Here is a 20,320-nt window from a genome sequence, read left to right on the forward strand (position 1 = left end):
ACTCCCAGTAGGAGGAAAGCAAGGCTCCAGGTTACTTCCTGATCCCCAATATTAGATCTCCAGAAACTTTCAAAAATTTTAAAGGAACAATTTAAAATTAACACCTGACCCATCCACATTGCTGAGAGTGCCTCAGTTTACTTCTCTTTTAAATAAACCATTATCAGTGTAAGGTCCTCCCCAGTTTTACCAAGTGTCGTGCGGGTGTGCAAGTACCACTACATAAGTATGGGATGACCTGGTATTTCCTTATCTGTATGGATTGAGGTTTTTTTTTTTGGGGGGTGGGGGAGCTGAATCCTTCAAAAACCTACTTGTAGCCCTCAAGGGCAAGCAATTTAATTCATAGAAAAGAAACTGTGGGTATAAAGAACTGTGCATTCCATTCAGTCTGTCCCAATAGGACAGCCAGAGTTGCACTTTTGATTAAACAACTGGCCTTACAAACAGGGCAGTTGGAATTTGCCACCTTGCCAATTCCGTATAGGCACTTCTATATGATGCAGTCTTGAAACATACCATGTCAGTAGTCCAAAAAGTGGTTTTATTATGGCCATAGCATAATCATGTACATTATCAACACAAGATTAATCCAACAATATTGCTAATATTTTACCTGATGTTAACCTTAAGATATCCTCCCCTCCCCCATTGAGATACACAGCACCTGCACTCATAGTATCTTTGTGGAAGCTTAAACACATCAAACAATTCCTGCCAAAAGATATTTTTCGAACCCTGATTCATTCTATGGATTTAAGCCACATCGACTACTGCAGTGGCATTTTCGCTGGTTGTATACACTATATTCTGAAGAAGCTCCAGACGGTTCAAAACACCGCAGCCAGACTGTTCTTTGGTAAATCACGCTTTGACAGTGCGCAGCCTCTTCGTGAGACTTCACTGGCTTCCCATTAAGTACTGTATTGATTTCAAGATCTGTGCCTTAACTCACAAGATCATTTATAGCGAAGCACCAGTGCACTTGTGTGATTTTGATTGATTTGCCTGCTAGAAATTCCTTGGTGTCATCTAGAACTTATCTTAATCTGCACTATCCTTCATGCAGGAATCTGAAATACAAGACAATCTACGCTTCTTCCTTTTCTTTCATCAGCCCATGAACCTGGAATGCTTTGCCGAGACTCCTGAAAGAAACATCGGATCATCAAACTTTAAAAAAAACTGTTAAAAACGTATTTGTTTACTAAAGCCTACCCCTAACTCAGCAATGCAGTTTAACCCCCTTTATTTTCACGTATTGGCAGTTTACCTGGTCTTTACCCTCTGTCAGCTTCTCCTTGGTTTCTCCTGTTTTCCCTTCTGTATTCTCTTATTTTAGCTACTTTGTACTTTTTTGTAAATCTATTATTGGAGCCATTTTCTCCTGTTGTATTATGTAATTTTCTTGTAACTTTGTTAGCCACATTGAGCCCGCCTAAGCTGGGAAAATGTGGGATACAAGTGGACCAAATAATAATAGTATATGATACGAATGTAATATAAATAGTGCATACTTGATCCTGACCTCTTTGCTATTTTTGGAACATAGACTAGAAGTCTGCTCAGCACTGACCTTGTTTCCCAAGTACTGGAGTTAGAATACTGGGATCAATTTATCTTTGGTCTGACCCAGTATAGCAATTCTTAACATGATAGAAGAATATATAGAACTATCCTCAAACTTTTCATAATTAGGAGTTTTTCACTACCAGACTACTCCATTTTCAAGAATGTTGGGTAAAGTTAGACCTCTTTGTAATTCAAGAAGATTTGAGTCTAGGTCCAGATATTTTTGGTCTCAAAGAACTGATCCTCTGAAGGATATTATTACAATACTGCCCTACAGTGGTAGAAGGAAGTAAGTCCATTTTGGCTTATTTGTGAGAAAATTGGAAGAAAAATGTTTTGCGCTTTCTCTTCAATGAACTTACTGCCAATTGTCTCTGAAATATTGGTGATCATGAAGGGACTAAGCAGAAGTCTGATACACATTGATGGAACATACATCCTAGAATATAAATAGGCCTTAACCTAGTTTTGAGCATAAGTGAACTTCCTTCTGCCATTTCAGGACAGAATACCTATTCATAGATTACTTTTGGAGCTACAGGTGGAATATGGCAAAACACATTCTTATCTTCCTTTAGCAAGAAAATTAGATCTTAAATACAAGGTTCAAGTAAGTCCAAAATTGATGTGCAGCTGCCTCATCACTCTGTTATGGTGAAATTTGCTTTGAACAAAGTGAAATATTCCAAATAACCATTGATGCACTTCTCCAGGCAAAGATCCAAAGACCATAATAGAAAAATATTTGTACCAAGGGATGATTGAGGATCAGAGCCCAAAATTCAGTCAGCTGTTCTACAAAAGCTTCTTCATCTCTTAAAGCAGTCCAGCATAATCAGTCAGCCTATATACATTCTATCTTTCAACCCCAACAGGAGGAAGATTAGTTCTTCAGCAGATGCTGGGCAGCAGCACTAAAGAGCATGGCAAGAAATTAGGGGGGGGAGTACTGAAATGTAAAGCATAAAAGTAATGGTGACTTACCAAAAATGCAAGGAAGTTAAGGGTCCATCAAAGAAACACAGCGTCTGTGGGACACGGGCTTGGTTTCACCCCCAGCTGTTCCTGCTGCTTCCTTCTATTGGCCGGCTGACATCCTAGAACGCCCATCTTCCTGAAGATGGACTTTCATTGGCTGGCTGCTGTCTCAACTCCTCCCTGCAGGGCTTCCCTGATGACATCACTTTAGAGCTGTGAACTGATTGGATCCGAACTTCCTGGTGTCCCCCTCCACAGAGGGGGGCTAAACCAATTGGACAGCATCAGCCTGGGATGTCCCGCCCACTCATTACTGGAGAGGGACAACAGGAAGTTCGGATCCAATCAGTTCATAGCTCTAAAGTGATGTCATCAGGGAAGTCCTACAGGGAGGAGGAGTTGGGACAGCAGCCAGCCAATGAGAGTCCATCTTCAGGGAGATGGGCGTTCTAGGATGTCAGCCAGCCAATAGAAGGAAGCAGCAGGAACAACTGAGGTGGAACCAAGCCCTGGTGCTACTGATTCCTCACAGAAGAGCGGAGAGCAGTAGAGCGAGGTTTTTCTCACTTTTTCCCAGCAGCCGGAGGCAGGTAGCTGCAATACAGGTATGCCCATCCAAAAAAAAAAAAAGCACTTTTGTCTGCCAAAAAAAGGGTAAATCTACTGCTATCATAGACGCAGCTTGTCTGAGTGTGAGAGCCATCTGTAGCATGCGCAGAGCAGCCATGCATAGCGATGGACTGTTCTGCGCATGCTCAGCTCACTGACTTGTTTCCCCCATATCGCATGCAAATGAGCTGGGTCGCAAAAGCAACGAGTAGGTCATTTGCATGCGATTTTCTTAGTGAATCCCCCCCCCCCCCCCCCCACCCTCTGTGTTCGTAAATCGGTAAAATTTTACCGGTTTGGAAACGTAGAAGGATCCTTAATGGGACCTTTGTGTATCTGGCTCTCAGTACTTTGTAGCACCTCCTTTGGCAGAAGTAATAGCTTCCAAATATTTTCTGTTGTCAACTATGTTTTTCTATTCTATACACTAGGGGGAGTTCTGCTCACATAACAAATATAACCATTGCTTTTCAGTAGTTCATGTAAGATAGAAACATGGAAAAACAGTATTAGTGAAAAGATGCAGAATTTTAAAAGTAATTTTGTGCAAAATTACTATTATAAGTAATCATCTTCTCGCCTCCTACCCCTTCCCCATGTTCTAGCAATCCATCTCTATTCTCGCTTCAGCTTGATATAGGGTTTCCTTTCGCCCCTGCAGATTCAAAGCCCCCAATCTCTCGCTGTCGGTATCTTGAATCCACATCTCTTCCCCCCCCCCCCCCCCCCCCCCCCCCCCCCCCCCCCCCAAAAAAAAAATAAAATAAAAGGAAGATTGCAAATCTTTGGTCTGGCAGGGCGTCTTCTCTTGCTTGCTGATGAGGCTTTCTTGTGCAAAATGATGATCTTTGTAATGAGGTGATTGAAAGTTTCTTGATAACTCTCCCTTCGCCAAGGACAAATAGGCATGATATTCTCACATGTAGGTGACATTCTCCGAGGGCAAGCAGGCTCCAATATTCTCACAAGTGGGTGATGCCAATTTGCGCCACCCGGTCCGACATTTTGCCAAAGTAAAAAGTAGAGCTTTGTGGATGGCAAGTGCCTTCCCGCCTGTTGCGTGAATGTGGTCTGGTTTTTTTTTTTTCCAATTGAGGAGAAGGTGTGCTTTTTCAGCCTCTCTTCACTTGCCCAGCTCAAAACAGCTTTTGGTGTCTTGGCTATTTTTTTCCCTCAAATTTTTTCATTGTGGTTTTCTTGTTTTTTCACTTTAAACCTGTCCTTTTATTTTCTTGTATTTTGCTGGGTTTGTTTCCTTCTTTTTTGACGACATAGCTCTATTTTTTAGGCCTTGACTTCAGTCGGGTTCTTCCCTTTTCTGTGCCTTGCCCCTTTTTATGCACCATCGAGTCGTTTAATTTGGCGAACGAGGTTTTCCCGTCCATGTTCACGAAGACTCCCAGTGGCTTCAAGCGTTGTACCCAGTGCAATCAGACGATCTCTGGGAAAGAACCCATTGGTGTCTGCAGTGTCTTGGGCCCGACCATAGCCTACTAACTGTGTTCTGTCTTCTGTCTTCACATGAAGAAGAGGACTCTGGTTTCCCAAGAGGCTCAACAAGAGAAGATTTTTGGATCCAAGTTGGTTTCTCAGCGTTGGCATCAGTATCCAGCATCAAATGGGAGCGTCGTTAAGCATGGCTACTTCGAGACCCTTAAGACACTGGGAGTAGTGAGGTGTCAAGTGAGTCTCCACCTGTCTCAAGGCCTCCTGCTGTGCTGATGCCATTTCATTTCCTTTAGAAGTGGAGGATGAGCTCAGGGCCAAGATACTCAATGTCCTGGACTATACATCTCCTTATAAGGAGGCTGTGACTGCACCCCTCCACAAGGTACTCAAGGAAGTCCTGGTCAGGAACTGGGAGACCCCTCTGTCTTTCCATGTCGTGCCCACCAAGATAGACACCTAGTATCGGATCCACAGTGAACCTGGGTTTGTAAGGCCTTAGTTGTCTCACGATTCCTTGGTGGTGGAGTCCGCTCGCAAAAGAGCCAGGAGTACTAGGGACTGTGCCTTGGCACCCCCAGGCAGAGAAGCTAGAACCCTGGATTCTTTTGGGAGGAAGATGTACCAGGCTTCAATACTCATCTCCCGTATACAGTCTTACCAGGTAGAGAATGGGACGAGGAGCGACTGTAACCATGGGGATGGGGACAGAGCCCGAGGACGGGGACAAACTTTGTCCCCGTGTCACTTGCTATTTTGAAGCCTGTTAATGAATTGGACTGTTTATGTTTGCAGATGACAATATTTTTATTTTTGGGAAAAACAAGCAAACATACTGGCCACTGTCATTCAGGTGTCCTCAGAGCTTGTATGCTGTCTGCAGTGTTGGGCCATTCGATCCAATTTGATTCTGGGACTTCCATTCCAAATTCCTTAGCCGCAAAAGGTGCTGACGACAGATGCATCTCTGATGGGTTGGGGAGCTCATGTAGATAGGCTTCATACTCAAGGTGTGATCAATCTCTTGGAGCTTCGAGCGATCTGGAATGCTCTAAAGACTTTCAGAGATCGCTGTGTCATCAAATTATTCTAGTTCAAATGGACAATCAGGTTGCAATGTATTACACCAACAGGGGGGGAGGGGGAGCAGGTCACGCCCTCTGTGTCAGAAGGCCATCCGGATGTGGCATTGGGCTCACCAGCACAGCATGTTCCTTCAAATCACTTATCTGGCGGGCACAAACACCCTGGCCGACAGGCTGAGCAGGATAATGCAACCACACTAGTGGTCTCTCCACTTGGACATAGCCCATAAGATCTTCCGAGCGTGAGGCACCCCATTGGTGGATGTTTTTGCCAATCAGGCCAATCACAAGGTCCCTCAGTTCTGTTCTAGGTTTCAGGTCCACAACAGACTAGCATCATATGCCTCCTTCCACAGTTGGGAGACAGGCCTGCTGTACGTGTATCCTCATATACCTCCAGTAGGAAAAGACTTTGTTGAAACTTAAGCAAGACCTCAGAACCGTGATTCTGATTGTGCCTTACTGGCTGCAGCAGATATGGTTCCCTCTTCTTCTGGAATTATACTCCAGATCCCTGGAGATTGGAGGTCTGTTTTTTTCTGACCCTCATCACACAGAACCAAGGGTCTCTTCCACATCCCAACCTTCAGTCTGGCTCTCACAGCTTGGATGTTGAGAGGCTAGAATTTGCTTCCTTAGGTCTTTCGGAGGGTTTCTCCCTGGTCCTGCTGGCTCCAACGAGCACTCATCATTGGTGTCAGACAGAAGCTCTCTAACAGCAGCCTGAACCCGAGCCTGTCTCGACGTCGAGGAACGACGGCCTCGAGGGGGATGTCGAGAAGTTGACCCCTGCCTGTACTGCGGCGAAGCTTCCTCCGCCAACGTTGAGGGAGAATTGACCTGGGTGGCTGCCGATGCCGCAAGCGACACCGAGGACATGGACCTCACCACAGGTGAAGGCCCAGATGCCACTTCCACAGTCGATGCAGAAGGTGCAAGCACCCCTGACACCAAAGCAGACTGGCGCAGAGTCCACCACCATGGAATCATGTGGAAGTTGGGCCTTCACCATTACTGGTTCTCCATGGACTCTGTACTGGGACTCAGCTTTTTTGGGGACCACTGGATTAGATAGAGGGAACGACCAGTTTTGCATAAGTACTTCCCTGAGTGTGTTATGCAAGGGGGCCGTTGCAACCTCTGTGGGCGGAGAAGGATAGTCCAAGACCTCGAGCATCTCGGCCCTGGGCTCATCCACAACCTCCATAGGGAAAGGAATGTCCTTAGACATTTCCCGAACAAAGAAGGAAAAAGACTCTCAGGAGGAGACATCCTTTTTTCAATAGGCGGAGTAGGATCAGAGGGGACCCCATATGACTCTTCCTCCGAAAAGTATCCCCGTCCTCATACCCGCCCTGGTGAAGACAAGTTGCACACCTTGTACTGTAAGAGAGCATTGGCCTTTTATGTGCAGCGGACAAAACCCTATAGACAGTCCGCCCAGTTGTTTCTTTTGATCCCAACAGGAGGGGAGTCACCATCGGAAAATGCACAATCTCCAATTGGCTAGTAGATTGCATTTCCTTCACTTACGCCCAAGCTGGGCTGACTCTGGAGGGCCATGTCACGGCTCACAATGTTAGAGCCATGGCTGTGTCAGTGGCTCACTTAGTCAGCCTCCATTGAGGAGATATGCAAGGCTGCAACGTGGTCATCAGTCCACACATTCACATCTCACAACTGCCTTCAGTGGGATACCCGACACGACAGTCGGTTTGGGCAGTCAGTGCTGCAGAATCTGTTCGGTGTTTAGAATCCAAATCCACCCTCCTAGGCTCACAATGTTAGAGCCATGGCTGCATCAGTGGCTCACTTAGTCAGCCTCCATTGAGGAGATATGCAAGGCTGCAACGTGGTCATCAGTCCACACATTCACATCTCACAACTGCCTTCAGTGGGATACCCGACACGACAGTCGGTTTGGGCAGTCAGTGCTGCAGAATCTGTTCGGGGTTTAGAATCCAAATCCACCCTCCTAGGCTCACAATGTTAGAGCCATGGCTGCATCAGTGGCTCACTTAGTCAGCCTCCATTGAGGAGATATGCAAGGCTGCAACGTGGTCATCAGTCCACACATTCACATCTCACAACTGCCTTCAGTGGGATACCTGACACGACAGTCGGTTTGGGCAGTCAGTGCTGCAGAATCTGTTCGGGGTTTAAAATCCAAATCCACCCTCCTAGGCCCATTTTTGTTCTGTTCCAGGCTGCACTCTCACTTAGTTGTATTTCTTTTCAGGTCAATCTCTGTCATGTCCTCACCGTTGCGAGGCCCAATTGACCAATGTTCATTGTTTTGAGTGAGCCTAGGGGCTAGGGATACCCCAATGGTGAGAATAATCAGCCTGCTTGTCCTCAGAGAAAATGAAGATACATACCTGTAGCAGGTATTCTCCGAGGACAGCAGGCTGATTATTCTCACATTGCAGGCTGATTATTCTCACATACCCGCCCTCCTTCCCTTGGCGTTGTTCTTGTTTCTGGTTTGCTTTTTTATTAAACTGAGGGACTCACGCTCGTGTCACTGGCAGGAAGCTGTTCATGCATACGCGGTGTGCTCAGCCCGTGCAACAAAGCGAGAAACGTCTTCGTTTGCTCTCAAGTTTTTTTGGGTCTCCTGGGCCGTTGCAGACGACGACCCAATGGTGAGAATAATCAGCCTGCTGTCCTCGGAGAATACCTGCTACAGGTATGTATGTTCATTTCCCCCCCCCCCCCCCCCCCCCCCCCCCCCCCCTTCATCATCCCTGGTTCCTGCAGTCTGGATGGGCGCCTTTGGGGACTTCTGTGAATCTTCAGTTAACCTAGTGGTTAGTGCAATGGACTTTGATCCTGGTGAACTGGGTTCGATTCCCACTGCAGCTCCTTGTGACTCTGGGCAAGTCCCTTAACCCTCCATTGCCCCAAGTACAAATAAGTGCCTATATATACTGTGTAAACCACTTTGAATGCAGTTGCAAAAACCACAGAAAGGTGGTATGTTAAGTCTTTCTCTTTCCCCTTTCAAGACTTATTTCTCTTTCTTTATGAGCGTTTTTTTTTCTATCCTATTTTAATTGGCATTCCTTTCCTTTCTGTGAATATTTTAATGTTGTGAACTGCCTAGATTTTGATTTTAAATAAACTTGACTGAGCAGCTTCCACCTGGTGATGACAGGTTGGGATGTCTCACATGTTATAAAGAACTGTTTCTGCAGTTTTCAGAGAAATACTGAATATCGGTACCATCAAATAACTTGACCCACCATATAGTTGATTTGACCTTCTGACCAAAGAACATCTTTTGAACAAAGTTGCTTACTTGCTGTATTGTCACAACGCGAAAAGTAGTATATCATTCCCAACTGCATGTTTGTAAAAAAAAAAAAAAAAAAAGGCTGTACAGCATCTTGGATTTATACCTTGCATCAGCTAGCATTGTGATTGCACTTGATGAAACTTTATTGTATTACTTCTTTTTAAGCTGCTAACGATTTTTTAAAAATTATTTATTTATTTTGTAGTTATTGATCCAAACACTAGTTTGGAGAGGATAACATATTCCATAAAGGTGTATTAATGATACTTAACACATGTTTTTTTAAAAGTCTGTTAATTATTCCTTTCTTTTTATAGATGCAGTTCCCCTTTTTTTGAGATTATTAAATTCACAGCATCAAAATGTTTGTGAGCAAGCAGTGTGGGCCCTTGGAAATATAATAGGTAGGTATAATGACAGAGCCATTTGATTTTAATTAGCTTCTTTGAGATATGATCATATGTATTCCTGCAAGCTGCTGTCAGAGGTAAGTAATTTCAATTTATTTCAGCTCTGCCAGTGATACAAATAGTTGCCAATAGCTGGGGAGTGGCTGAAAAGTGCTCTTTGACTTTTTTCTTTTCTTAGTCTGCACCATTAACATTTCCAATCCAACTATGTTTCCTCTGGTTTCTCTGTTTGAGGTAGAAAATGCTCATTAACTTGTCCTCCTTATGCTAAGAAGTTTTCTGTGGGGAGATTAATAAATATCCATCAAATTAAATTCCTTTGAGATGCATAAAAAGTTGAAATTGTTTTAATACTTTTACAGAGCAGCATTTTTTGTTGCTCATATGTTAAAATGAAGGAGGAAACAGAGAAAATCAATGTCCCAACATAAATCATTGCATACATTTCAGAGCTTTTCATCATGAATATAATTTTTTTTTAATTTTCATTTCTGTAGGTGATGGTCCTCAATGTAGAGATTATGTCATCTCATTGGGAGTTGTCAAACCTCTTCTGTCCTTCATCAATCCCTCCATTCCCATCACTTTCCTTCGGAACGTCACATGGGTCATTGTAAATCTCTGCAGAAATAAGGACCCTCCACCGCCTATGGAAACAGTTCAGGAGGTAAATTAAAATTCCAGTATCAGATTATACTTGAGCTTCGTAATATATGCCATTTATATTTTGCTTAAAATCTAAAGTAATAGAGATGGAGTGTGCTGCTGAACTAAGTATTTTTAACTGCAGCAGCAAAGGCTCTTATAGAATCATGTCTTGGTGGAATTTTGTGGTATTGAATTAGCTAGAAAAGGGATATGACTAATGTCACATTTTAGAATTATGTGCAAATACTACTTGGGGTTTCTGCTTTTTTTTTTTCTATGGTTAGCCATTGTAGTATGCCACAAACTCGCTTTTCTCTCCTTCTAATTTTTTTCCATCAGCTACTATGGTTCCTTCTTTTCTTCATGCTTGCATTACATTCCAAATGAATATATAGTTATAGAAACTTTTGGGAGGGTTGCAACAGCGTATAAGACTACTGTCAAACCTGTATCCATCAAAAGTGCTAAAAGTAGAAGACATGCAGGCTCATTTTCGAAAGAGAAGGACACTCATCTTTCAACATAAATCTGAAGATGGGCGTCCTTCTCACAGGGTCACCCAAATTGGCATAATCGAAAGCCGATTTTGGGCGTTCCCAACTGCTTTCCGTCGCGGGGACGACCAAAGTTCACGGGGGCGTGTTGGAGGCATAGCGAAGGCAGGACTTGGGCGTGCCTAACACATGGGCGTCCTCGACCCATAATGGGGGGGGGGGGGAAGGGCGTCTCTGACGAGCACTTGGACGACTTTACCTGGTCCTGTTTTCTTATGACCAAGCCACAAAAAGGTGCCCGAACTGACCAGATGACCACCGGAGAGAATCGAGGATCACTCCCCCAGTGGTTACTAACCCCCCTCCCACCCTCAAAAAACATGTTTAAAAATATTTTGTGCCAGCCTCAAATGTCATACTCGGGTCCATCACAGCAGTATGCAGGTCTCTGGAGCAGTTTCAGTGGGTGCAGTGCACTTCAGGCAGGCGGACACAGGCCTATCCCCTCCCCCACCTGTTACACTTGTGGTCGTAAATGTGAGCCCTCCAAAACCCACCAGAAACCCACTGTACCCACATGTAGGTGCCCCCCCTCACCCGTAAGGGCTATGGTAGTGGTGTATAGTTGTGGGTAGTGGGGTTTGGGGGGGGGGGTTGGGGGGCTCAGCACACAAGGTAAGGGAGCTATGTACCTGGGAGCAATTTTTGAAGTCCACTGCAGTTCCCCCTAGGGTGCCCGGTTGGTGTCCTGGCATGTCAGGGGGACCAGTGCATTACGAATGCTGGCTCCTCCCACGACCAAAGGGCTTGCATTTGGTTGTTTCTGAGATGGGCGTCCTTGGTTTCCATTATCGCTGAAAATCAGAAACGACCAAGTCTAGGGACGACCATCTCTAAGGACGACCTAAATGTCAAGTTAGCGTATCTGGTTATAAAAAGGTTTGGACAAATTCCTGGAGGAAAAGTCCATAGTCTGCTATTGAGACAGACATGGGAAAGCTACTGCTTGCCCTGGGATTGGTAGCATGGAGTGTTGACATGATTTGGGTTTCTGCCAGGTACTCAGGTACTTGTGACCTGGCTTGCCCATTGTTGGAAACAGGGTACTGGGCTAGATGGACCATTGGTCTGACCTAGTATGGATATTCTTATGTTCTAATAGAGAAGTATGTGAAATGACTCAGCACTTATTTCACAGTATAAGAGAACTTAATTAGCAGTACATTAAAAACAGATATTTGCAACTGTATTTCCTTTCAGTCAGACCCCATCATAAATTATGGCAAATTGATCACTGGCAAAGCAGAAATAAAAGTGAAGATGTTTATCCGTAGCAGGTATTCTGAGGACAGCAGGCCATTCATTCTCATATGTGGGTGAGGTCATCCACGTCGACCAGAGCAGAGCATAAACAGCTAAAAATAGCGTCCCCACCCCATATGCGCAAACACCACAAAAAGGAGACCACTCCAAAGGGAGGTGGAAGATACGCCAGACTGATTGGCCTGCTGTCCTTTGAGAATACCTGCTACAGGTCCGTTATTTTTGTTTTCTCCAAGGTCAAGCAGGTCATTTTCTGACATGTGGGAATCCCTAGCTATCAGGCTCACCAAAAACATCCACCATTGCCCAAATGGACCTCACAGTGGCAAGGCAAAATAGTAATTAACCTGAACTATATACAACTGTGTGAGTATGCAACCTAGAACAGAACAAAACACGGGCCTGGGGGTGGAGTTGGATTCTAGACCCCAAACAAAGTTCTGCAGAACCGTCTGCCCAGACTATCGCGTCAGGTATCTTGATCAAGGCAACAGTGTGATGTGAATGTGTGGACTGACACTGAAGACCAAGTTGCAGACTTACAAATGTCTTCAATGGAGGCTTACCTCAAGTGGGCTACAGACGTCACCATGGCTCCGACAATATGAGCCAGGATATGATCCTCAAGAGTCAGCCCAGCCTGGGCATAAATGAATGAAATGCAGTCTGCCAGCCAAATGGAGAAATGTGTGTTTCCCCGATGGCAACCCCCATCCTGTTGGGACCAAATGAAACAGAAAGCGGAGTGGACTGTAGGGCCTAGTCCACTCCACGTAAAAGGCCAGTGCTTGTTTTCAGTCCCAAGGTGTGCAGTGCACGCCGGACAGGATGAGCATGAGGCTTGGGAAAGAAAGAATGTTGGAAGAAAGATCAACTGGTTCAGATGGAACTCCGACAACCTTAGGCAGGAACTTAGGATGCGTGCGGAGAACTATCATCAGGATGAAATTTTGTGTAAGGTGGTTCCACCATTAGGGCCTGAAGCTCCCTGACCCTGTAAGCAACAGCCACCAAAAACAGAACCTTCCAGGTCAAGTACTTCAGATGACAGGAATCCAGCAGCTGCAAAGGAGCTTTGATCAGCTGGGGTGAGAGGTCCATGACAGTGTTAGAGGTTTGACAGGGGGCATTGTCAGAAGCAAACCTCTCATGAAGCAAACTAGAGACTGTCCAGAGATAGGCCTAGCCTCTACACGGCAATGGTAAACACTAACTGCACTAAGGTGAACGTTTACAGAGTTGATCTTGAGACCAGACTCAGAAAAGTGTAGAAGGTATTCAAGCAGAGTATGTGTAGGGCAAGAAAGAGGATCTAGGGCCTCTCCCTCAAACCAGATGGCAAATCTCCTCCACTTGAAACAGCAACACCTCTTTGTGCAATTTTTCCTGCAAGTCAGCAAGACCCATGAGATACCCTCAAGAAGATGCAAGGAAGCAAATTCTAAGTTCTCAACATCCAGGCTGTAAGGGTCAGAGACTGGAGGTTGGGATGCAGAGAGATCCCTTGTTCCGCATAAGTCGAAATACACTCCCATCTCCAATGTCTTCAGAAGACAACTCCAGATCTTCTTGAGCCTGTATGGAGTGATCAGGATCATGGTTCTTCAGTCTTGCTTGAGTTTCAGCAAAACCTTCCACACAAGAGGGATGGGAGGATATACATTGTGAAAATGATGAGGGCTTGTGTGATAATGAAGCTCCCACCTCAGGATCCCCAGGTCCCTCTTTCACTCAGGGTGAGCTGGTTCTCAGTATGCAGATTTTATGCAAATTAATCTACTACCCTTTTCTGCTCAGGGTGACCTGCTTCTCAAAAGGCAAACATAATCAGCATAGTCAGGTCTCACCAGCAGGCTATTTTCAAACACATCTTTATTCCAGCCTCTGGGGCACACTTCTTTTAGCTTAAAACACTTTCACAAGCTTAAACCGTTCTTCCAGCTTAACCATTTCTTCTTTTAGCTTAAAACACTATCCCAAGCTTAAACAGTTCTTCCAGCTTAAACATTTCATTTTCTTTCTACTCAGTGCAATCTTCCCTTTTAAACATTTCTTCTTGCACAGTTCAATATCCATGGATTTCTTCCCCCTGAGCCCTCTCACACAGGCATTTGGGCTCAGTACTAACTCAGTCCCTGGACACACAGTCCCTCCTTGTAGCACCAGCTCTAGACACACAGTCTCTTCCTCTGGGACACAGAGTACCTCTTCACTGTTCTAGACACAGTCCTTTCATCTGGGGACACACAGTACCTCTTCACTGTTCTAGACACAGTCTTTTCACCACCAGGCCATAGGGCTCAGCCAGTACTTCTCATGGGGATCCCTTTGCTTCAGTTACCAGCCCTCTTCCTCAGCTGCCAGCTCTTCTCCCCCCCTCACCCTCTGGTGGGGTATTAAGTGGTTAATGACCAAACAGGACCCAGCCCATAACCTGCTGCACCTGTTTCCACCTCCAGGACTCTCTCCGGTCCTAGCGGACCTCCAGCTATACCTCCCCTTTCTGGCTCCCTTCAGCAACTCACCCAGCCCTTCTCCCTGGACATTTTAGGGGGTCCGCGCCCTCTAGGGGCCCAACCAGGGTAGGACAGGCTCTTCCTTATCACAACATACAGAAGACCTGTCCCCCAGTAAAGGAAAAAGGCATCTGACGCTAGTCTGTCATGGACCTGAACAGAACTCAGGGACTTTGTTTTTTAGTTGAGTGGCAAAGAGATCCACCAAGGGGGTGCCTCACACTCTAGAGCTCTCGTTGGCCAGCACCAATGTTGAGTGACCACTCGTGCAGTGCATGACCCTGCTCTGTCAGTCAGACTGTTGGAATTTGCCCGCCAGTTAAGTGGCCTGAGAAGCATCTCATGCTGGACTACCTCTTGACACAGTGGGTGCGATTTGGTATCCTCCCTACTTCCTGGTGTAGTACATTGCAACCTGATGATTGTTTGAATGAATAAAATTTGGTTGGACAGCTAGCTCCGAAAGTCTTTAGAGCGTTTTAGATTGCTTGTAGCTCCATGAGGTTGATCTGAAGATCTGATTCCTAAGCTGACCAAACACCCTGCCTATGAGCCCCCCACCCCAGATGGAAAGCATCCGTTGTCAGCACCCTCTGGCCACTCAGGAATTTGGAATGAAAGACCCACAGACAAATTGGACCGAATTGACAACAGAGACTGAACCAACTCTGGTGTTTAGATGACATCCGCTAGGTTCCCAGAGGATTGACACCACTGGGAAACTAGGGTCCACTGGGCAGTCCTCATGTGAAGATGTTGGTGTGGGAACAATTTGGACAGTGGAGGCCACAAAGCCTAACAACCTCAACATCTTCTGAGCTGTGACCTGCTGGCTGGCTCAGACCTGAGCAACAAGTGTCCGCTCTCAGCACGGAGAAAAGCCCACACCTGCTGTTTGTCTAGTATGACTCCAATGAACTCCAATTGTTGAACGGGATGGAGATGGGACTTGGGGTAGTTTAAAACAAACCCTAGTAGCTCTAACACCCTCACAGTTCTCTCCATAGACTCCTGAGTACCGTCCTTTGACGTGCTCTTCACCAGCCAGTCATCAAGATATAGGGGAACACATGGGACTCCTAGTCTGCATAGCAACGCTGCGACTACTGCAAGACATTTGGTGAAAACCCTGGGAGCCAACTCAAGGCCCAAAGGCAACACGTGGTACTGGAAGTTATAGTTTCCCCAGCGGAAATTGAAGATACTTCCTGTGACCTGGAAGTATCGGGATGCGAGTGTAAACATCCTTCAAGTCCAGAGAGAATGGCCAATTGCTTTCCTAAAGCATGGGGAGAAGGGTGCCCAGGGAAACATATCTGAACTTTGGATTAGCAATTTGTTCATGGCCCTTAGGTCTAGAATGAGACGCACCCCCCCCCCCCCCCCCCCCCCGTTTTCTTGGACACAAGAAGTCCTGGAATAGAATCTCAGCCTTTCTTCCCCTGGTGGAACAGGCTCGACCACAGGGGCTTTCAGAAGAGCAGAGCGTTTTTCAAGAACCTACTTGTACTGACCACTGAAGTGAGAAGCTCTCGGTGGGCAAATCTGGTGGACGTTGACGCCAATGCAGGGCATAACTGAAACAGACAATTTGGAGGACCCACCTGTCGGAGGTTACAAGAGGCCACCTTTCCTAGGAAAAAATAATTCAGCCTCCCCCGACCAGCAAGTCATCTGGGAAAGTTACCTTTACTGCAGTTATGCACTGCTTTTGCCAGTCAAAAGCTCGTCCCCAGGGGAGCTGGCTGGAGTTTGGGAACACCCTGTTGACTACGAGTGCACTGGGACGGAGCCTGCTGAGGCTAGTGAGAAGGAGTGTACCTACATCTCCAAGAGTAGTAGGGACCCCTCTTCAACTTGCCCAAAACCTCCTAGATGAGGAGGAAGGTGCAGAAGATGTCCGGTGGGAGAGTGTGTCAATGGTGTCAGTGTTTCTTGATGAGGTCAGAGACCTCCTCCACCTTGTTTTCAAAAAGATTATCTCCCTGGCACATGGCATCTGCCACCTCTGCTGGATAGCTGGGTCCAAGTTAGCAAATGCAGCAATGAGATTCTGCGCATCACTATACTCTGGGCAGAGATCCCAGACGCCACAAAGTTGCCATAGGTGTCACTGACCAAGAACTTTCCATACACCTTTTGCTGCTTGAGTAACTGAGGAAGTGATTCAGCTTGTCTTGCGTGAGAGAATCCGCCAAATCAGACATACTGTGCAATAAGTTCCACAAGTAAAGACTCGTGTAGAGCTGATAAGATTTAATACAGGAGATGAGCTGTTGATTTACACCCTATATGTGTGTAAACAAAGAAACTGACACCTGTTATAAAAAGAATAATCAAAATATTTTTTTATTTTTTCAACTGTCCCCCGTTGGACAGAAGCAGGGGGGGGAACACCCACCTGGAAGCAAAGTCTATTTTTATCAATAATACAGAGATATATATTTGCTTAGCAGTAATACAGAAATATATGCTTGCTTAGCTTTGCCCTTGCTTTGCTTAAGATACCTATTTCTCTCTCAGTTTAAATACACTTATATTAACACTGCACCCAATGTGTGCACGTCATCAACCTCTCTCTTTGAAGCTTGTTTTCACATTCATTTCTATCTACAAATGTCTGCAATCAACATTCCATTCTGTTCCCAGCACAAACTTTCTCTGCTTTACACCAAGCTGCTCAGCTCTATGACTCCCCCATTGCTTTCACAGGCTTGTGACTCATATCTCTTTCTTTGCCTTGCACTTCACTGACCATAGGAACTTCATACTATTCAACAGTTTCTCATTATATTTCTGCAGCATGGTCATTATATTAACAAATCCTCCCTTGAACCTTGTAGAGCAAGGTTCACCAAAAGTTTCATGGTTATAGTTTTCATCACTGTTAGACTGGGCATCATCCTATAAATAGGTAACACCTCAGGCCGTCCTGCAATGACAAACATTTTCTATCAACCACAGAACTTTCGGGAGTCATCAGTAACCCAGGACAGTTTGGTTCATAGTTACTGGTGTCAGGCATTATATTTTGTATCTGAGTTACCATGGTCATTTTCAATGAATCTTGACATGTTCGTCTCCAGCAACTAAGTAACAAGGCAAACAACATAATAAGAGTCCTGCAACACATATGAAAACAATACATCCAGTCACAATCCCTCTTAAACCATGGACCTAATCCTCCAAACCAATTTTTTATGGTATCCCACCATGACGTGTCCAATATCCCTTCATAATCACTTACTTGAATCTTGCTAGAGAAAGAATGCGCTGCATTGCATTTTTAACAATTATTGATTTATTTCTAATAACTGAACAACATGAGGTATCATTCACTATGCCGCATACTCCTCCAGATTGGGCTAACATAAAATCAACTGCCATGCGTGTGTGCATTGCATATCTCGCTGTATCATCAATTTCCTCTTGAATTGCTGTTATAGCTATGTCTAATTCATGTGTTACAACATGTAATAGTGATTGTAAGCGTCTAATTGACATACCCATTTCAGCTGCAATGGCAGATCCTGCAAATGGAATCCATCCAGTGGCTGACAAGGCATCTAGGACGTTTCTTGGTCATAGGATATGTACTGTTAATATAATCTAATGCTAATGTAAAGCTTGATCATCTCCTGTTAAAGCACTAAAGGAGGTACTGGAAACATCTCTTTTTACTTCGTTTCTGACTATTAGAACCATTGATGTGGCATTAATGGAATGATCAAATCAAATAAATTAGTTGAACAAGAGTGCAGAACTTATAACATGATGGAAGATAAGTGTACAGGATATTATCACATAACAAATAATCCCCTAACCGTAAAGACTGTAGAGAAGTTAGGTTATGATATACAGCATATGTTTGAGGAAAAAGGAAAAATAGGATTATTCGGTTCCTTAACTGAAGAACAAGCAGTAGGCACAGCAGTAATGGCTTGCATGGAAGAGGCATTAAATTGACATAATGAAAAGAAGAAAGTCAAATTTGTGAGAGTAAGGTTAGTAGATGTAACATAAGAGGTTGTCAGTGTCTGGTTGCAAGTTGTTTTTGTTAGCACAGGGCCATAGATGTTGCAGTCTGATTATGACATAGGATCCCTGTAACACAGTCCATTCCGGGATTGTATTCATAAGTATAATTACATAAAACATTAGGTTTCTCACCCGGAAGTGAACTAGAATTTATCAGACACCAATAGTTTTAATGCAGGAATAGTGTGAGCAATAAAGAAGTAGGCAGGCGGTGAGCCGTACATTGCTCCAATATTGCCTGTGCTCATGACCCAGACCCAAATAGCAGGTACCATTACTGAAACAGTTATGAATACCTTGCAACTTAATCATAGAATAAGGGTGAACATGTGCTGGAATGGTAGTTACAGAAGTGACAAGTGGAGTGCAAACAATACAGTTAGTCAGATTAAGAGTCTTTAAGGGCATGCTGAATTCTTTCAACATTTGTATTGAGTCTATAAGTAAGTCCTACAGCAGACAGATTACAAAAACCTTCATAATTCTTCTGCACTGATGATGTTGTTAATCAATGCCTTCTGGGGGTACAATGGTGGTTTCTATTTGCTCAGGTGGTCCTGGATCAGGAGCCTTGCGTAAATCAGATAGATGTATCCAGGTGGTATGGTCTGACAACTTTGCTGCTGTGCGAGTTAAATCAGTGATAGTGAATGGTCCCACATAAACTGGATCCTTCCAGGTTTTGTGAGTGAAGTTTTTTCTTAAGACCTGCTGTCCTATGGAAAAGGAAAGAGAGAGATCATCACCTCTGTCCCAACGAGACTGTTTCTGAGTTGGGTTAGCTAAAGACTGAACCAGTTCCATAACAGGTTGCAATTGCTGCCAGTAGACTTGAGGCGTATGCGGCGCAGGAGTAACAACAGGCGTTCTCATATGTCTGCCTGTTTGTAATTGAAAAGGTGAAATTTTAATTTACTCAGTGGCGAGCTACGTATAGACATGAGCCACTGGAAGTAGATCATACCAATTGTACTTATTATGTGGGCCACAGACTCCAAGTCATGCAACAATGTTCTCAATTTAGTTTTCAGTATACCATTGTATCGTTCAACCAGACCATTAGAGGTCGGGCTATATACTGACACCTTGCGGTGAGTAATATTCAAGATAGTCTGCAATTCCTGCATAAGTACATTGTTAAAATGTGAACCATTATCTAATTTTATGTGGACAACCATGTGCTGGCATGATATGTCGAATTAAAGATTGTACAACCACATGAGCTGTCTCCTTAGTACAGGGAAATGCTTCCACCCATCTTGAGAAAGCATCGACCCATAAAAGGATATAGCGTTTACCTTGTATGGGGTGAATCATATCAGTAAAGTCAATATGCCATTCAATACCTGGTCCTGTTGGAGTAGGCAAACATCCGTGGGTATGGCTGGACCTCTACGGGGAATGGTCACAGCACAAGAAAGACATGTTTTAACAATAGATTCCGCCAATTCTCTAAGATTGGGGTTCCAATACAGTAAAGATAAAGAATCAACCAAAGCTGAAATAGAGTCATGGTGCTCACTATGTATTGCAGTAAGTTTAGTAATAGCTTCAGCTGTGGACAAACAAGTTTTTCCAGAAGGATGTATCCATCCGGTAGAAGTAGAGATACACCCTGTATTTTTCCAGATTGCTTGCTCCAATGGTGTGGGGGGTAAAATAGTCTGGGCAGTACTTTTACCAGTGCGTGTAACAACCATGCATAAGGGAATAGCCTGAGAACTAACAACTTACGTAGCCGCTGTATCAGCAAGCTGATTACCACGGGCTTCAAAACTGTTAGCTCCTGTATGTGCAGGGACCCAAATAAAAGCTGTCTTAACCCCTAAAGCCTCACGAGCCTGAAGTAAATCAAAAAGCAATTCCCAATAACGGAGGTGCTATAAAGTTTTACCATTAGATG

General features: G+C 44.6%; 1 protein-coding gene across 1 annotated transcript in view; it reads left to right on the top strand.

The window, feature by feature from the left end:
- KPNA3 (karyopherin subunit alpha 3) overlaps nt 1–20,320 on the top strand; it is a 282,370-nt gene that overhangs the window by 79,961 nt on the left and 182,089 nt on the right. Inside the window, exons 7-8 of the mRNA XM_030200459.1 lie at nt 9,306–9,392; nt 9,896–10,065. Coding sequence (XP_030056319.1) covers nt 9,306–9,392; nt 9,896–10,065 — 257 coding nt within the window. The remainder of the gene's footprint in view (nt 1–9,305; nt 9,393–9,895; nt 10,066–20,320) is intronic.

Source organism: Microcaecilia unicolor, chromosome 4 (assembly GCF_901765095.1).
Source record: "Microcaecilia unicolor chromosome 4, aMicUni1.1, whole genome shotgun sequence".
NCBI classification, from domain to species: Eukaryota; Metazoa; Chordata; class Amphibia; order Gymnophiona; family Siphonopidae; genus Microcaecilia; species Microcaecilia unicolor.